Source organism: Centruroides sculpturatus, unplaced genomic scaffold (assembly GCF_000671375.1).
Source record: "Centruroides sculpturatus isolate CEXI.00-Female unplaced genomic scaffold, Cexi_2.0 scaffold1162, whole genome shotgun sequence".
Taxonomy (NCBI): Eukaryota; Metazoa; Arthropoda; class Arachnida; order Scorpiones; family Buthidae; genus Centruroides; species Centruroides sculpturatus.
This window is the reverse complement of record NW_019385457.1, coordinates 40688-44258: the sequence shown is the minus strand read 5'-3', so window position 1 is coordinate 44258 and position 3571 is coordinate 40688. Positions and strand designations below refer to the sequence as shown.

The following is a 3571-nucleotide window of genomic DNA, read 5'->3' as shown; positions in this document are numbered from 1 at the left end:
CGACATTGCCATTGCTCAACATTGTTTTCGTCGCGGAACAGCTCAGCAAAGAGCGGCCGATTTCTAACAACTTATTTTTCTGTGAAAACTTCGTAGAACTTCGGAGACATCATTAATATAAATAATTTTAATCGCCGTTGAATAAGAAATGTTTCTTTCACAAGAAATGTATAAAATTACAGTACTGTATTAGACTTACGGTACCTAATTTACATACTGACAGACGATAGTTAGCGTAAAAATCTCCGTAGCGTGGCGCCACGCTAGACGGCGGAAATTATATATTTAATTATAACAAAGTTACAATAAGTTAATATATAATTATATATACAGTACCTAATTTATATATAATTAATATATAATTATATGTACAGTACCTAATTTATATATAATTTATATAATACTGTCCAGACGATAGAAATCTCTCCGTAGCGTGGCGCTACGGACGGCGGGAAAGTAGTTCGGTTTCCCGATGACGTTTGAGGTGTTTATAGGGAACTTTTACTACTTTTTACGGATACCGGTAGCAATTTTTTCGTAGTTTTATAGGAATCGTAACTATAGGGACCGTAATTATAGGGGGGTCGACTGTAATGTTATTTGTACTAAAGTATTTAAAAATAATGATTCATTAAATTTTACCATTTTTTAGCTCTTTTAACACCCTCATTTTCAATCAAATCTTCTGTTTCTCTAATGCCAGCAGTATCTGAAATATGTACAGGATAACCACCAATATTAAGTGAACAAGAAATAACATCTCTAGTTGTTCCTGGAACTGGAGATACAATGGCAGCTTCTCTTTGGCCTGCATAAATATATGATATTGAGAATATTAAATATTAAGATAATAATCAGTACAAAATTAAATTAAGAATACTGTTTATAAATTAATAATAAAATATAAAATAAGAATATATAAATCATAGCTTCCAAAGCTGTAAATGCTTATAATAAATAATACTACACTTTTGATAATTTTTCCTACAACAATTTAAAAAACCTGTATCAGATCTCTAAATTGTGTGTAAAAAGCTGAGGCAAGTCCCTAAAAGGGGGTTGAAAACATTTGTTTGTTACATTAAATCATTGTTGGAAAAAATAAAAAAGATGTGGTGTCATTTAGTTTAAGAATATACAGGTGTAAATAATCAGTACAAAATTAAATTAAGAATAGCTAAAAATATACAGTTTCTTCTATGTATAGATTATTTAAATTGTTATGCTAGTTTATATCAAATATCAATTCTAATAAGAAAAAATTATTTGATTTAATGAACTATCAAGTACCACCAAGTAGATATCCAATTTTTATCAGGTTAAGGAAGAAAAATATTTCCTGAGTTCACCATGAAATTGTATCCATATGCAAATGAAAGGATAACTCGTATCAACCACCAGAGGGCTTGAACCTGATAAAAATTTGATATCTACTTGATGGTACGGTGAGGAGACTTATTTGTTTTTAATGTAAAAGACGTCAGAACCTCAAATAAAAGGTTGACGTTTTGATCATTTTTAATTTGTGAGTTTTTACCTATTTATTACTTGTTTTTATTGAAGTTTTTCTTCAAACCAATGTTACAGTTACTTCTGTGGTTGTGTTAACGGATTAATAGATAGACTCAAAAATTAAATTTTTTGTAAATAGTCTGAACTTCTAATTGGAAGTAAAATTGCCAAAGTCCCAGATGCTGCATATTAGGGCTTTATCATGGTGTTTATCACTGGTATAAATAACAAAACTGAACTCAACAATAAAGACATTTGAAATGCTTCTACTGTGTAGAACAGTGTGAGGACCCGGACATAGCCCTCCCCCCAAAAGGAAAGATATANTTGGAATATAAATATTTTAAATTTATTTAATTTAAAATATTTATATTTAAAACTTTAAAAGAACGTGAAAGATTAATTTTTTTAACAATTTAAATATGGCCAAAGAAGAGAATCATATGAAAGGGTTAAAGGGAATTGAATTTTGTTGGATGTCCAAAGAGGAGGAGGGGTTACGAAGACTTGGACAATGGAGAAGGAGAAATAAAATTTTCAAGATAAATGCGGACGTAATTTATGGACAGCCCCTAAATTGGAATTTTAAAATGTATACTGAATCAAGACGTAACCTTTCAGACACACGTGTTTTTTGTTATGGAATATTTTCCCGGCGGAGATCTTTACCTACACGTTCGAAATACTTCATTATCCGCTCTTCAACAGCAAGCGATCTTTTACAGTGCCTGCGTTGTGATGGCCGTAGAATTTCTACATTCTCACAACATTATTCACAGGCAATTACTTCTAAATCGATAGAATCCGAATAAGATCATTTGGCATTTTTACGTAAACTAATTATTAAATATTCTTTCTTCAGGGATCTGAAACTTCAAAACATTTTAATGTGCAAAGACGGATACGTGAAGGTAACGGATTATGGTTTGAGTAGAAAACTGTATCCCGGTTATTACGCTCATTCGGTATGTGGCACGTTGACTCATATGGCGCCGGAAGTATTAAATAAGGAATTGTATACCAAAGCCATCGATTGGTGGTCGATGGGAATAGTACTGTACGAGATGTTAACAAAAAAAGTATTTCTTTTGCTTTTATTTTTGATTTTTAAATTAATTTTTGGTTTATTAATGAGTTATTTATAGTGTCCCTTTATGGGTCGCGAGAAGAAATCGATTTTGAATCTCATTTACAAGAACGACATCGATTTTCCGCCATATTTGAACGCCGGTTCCGTCGATATTATTGGAAAAGTAAATAATAAACTGTCTTCTCTAATGCTATTATTAGTAATAATTTACATTATATCTCGTTCGTACTTAGTTCTTAAAGAGAAATCCGGACGAACGACTCGGAAATCGAATAAGTGGAGTGGAGGAAATCAAGCAACATCCTTTCTATCAAGTATTATTCAAAAATCTTCAATCTTCTTTACATAGACGTTTTCAGAAATAAATTTCTAATTTACTAGAACATATTTTACGCGCAGATTTCAAATTATCATTTGTTTTTACACGTAATATAAATAACAACGATATTTTGTTTAACAGATAATTGATTGGGACGACCTCATACAAAGAAAATTGCAACCTCCATTTATTCCAACGGTGAGTAACTTAATATAAGTAAATAAGTTATTTATGAAAAGAAGCTTTCTCATATATATACTGTTCTTTTTCTTTGAAACTAGATGTCTCATTTACAAAATAAAGTAGAAAGAGAAACGGACAATTGGCCACCTTTCACTAACGAACAAACGGACTCCTTTATCGATACCGATCTAGACAACTTCTCATATTTGGCCAATTGGTTACAAGTTACAACCTTATGATAAATCAACGACGTTCTTCAGTACTCTAAATTGCCATTAATTAAATTATAAAATCTCTAATTTTTGTTTTTGAGTGAGGAAATTCGTTTAAGTGTAGTTTCTGGAAACTTGTAATTAGGAATGTTTGTTGGATGCAGAAAATTTAGCAAGAAAGAACATAACAAAAAATAAAATAAAATTATAAAAAATAAGAACGTAATGCGATAATTATGAGCATGCATAAATTTG

General features: G+C 30.8%; 1 protein-coding gene across 1 annotated transcript in view; it reads left to right on the top strand.

Annotated features, from left to right (window-relative positions):
• Positions 1–3571, top strand: part of LOC111639186 (serine/threonine-protein kinase N2-like) — a 16370-nt gene extending 12799 nt beyond the window's left edge. Inside the window, exons 6-11 of the mRNA XM_023384984.1 lie at positions 2134–2291; positions 2375–2591; positions 2658–2765; positions 2836–2916; positions 3063–3119; positions 3203–3571. Coding sequence (XP_023240752.1) covers positions 2134–2291; positions 2375–2591; positions 2658–2765; positions 2836–2916; positions 3063–3119; positions 3203–3343 — 762 coding nt within the window. The 3' untranslated portion in view covers positions 3344–3571. The remainder of the gene's footprint in view (positions 1–2133; positions 2292–2374; positions 2592–2657; positions 2766–2835; positions 2917–3062; positions 3120–3202) is intronic.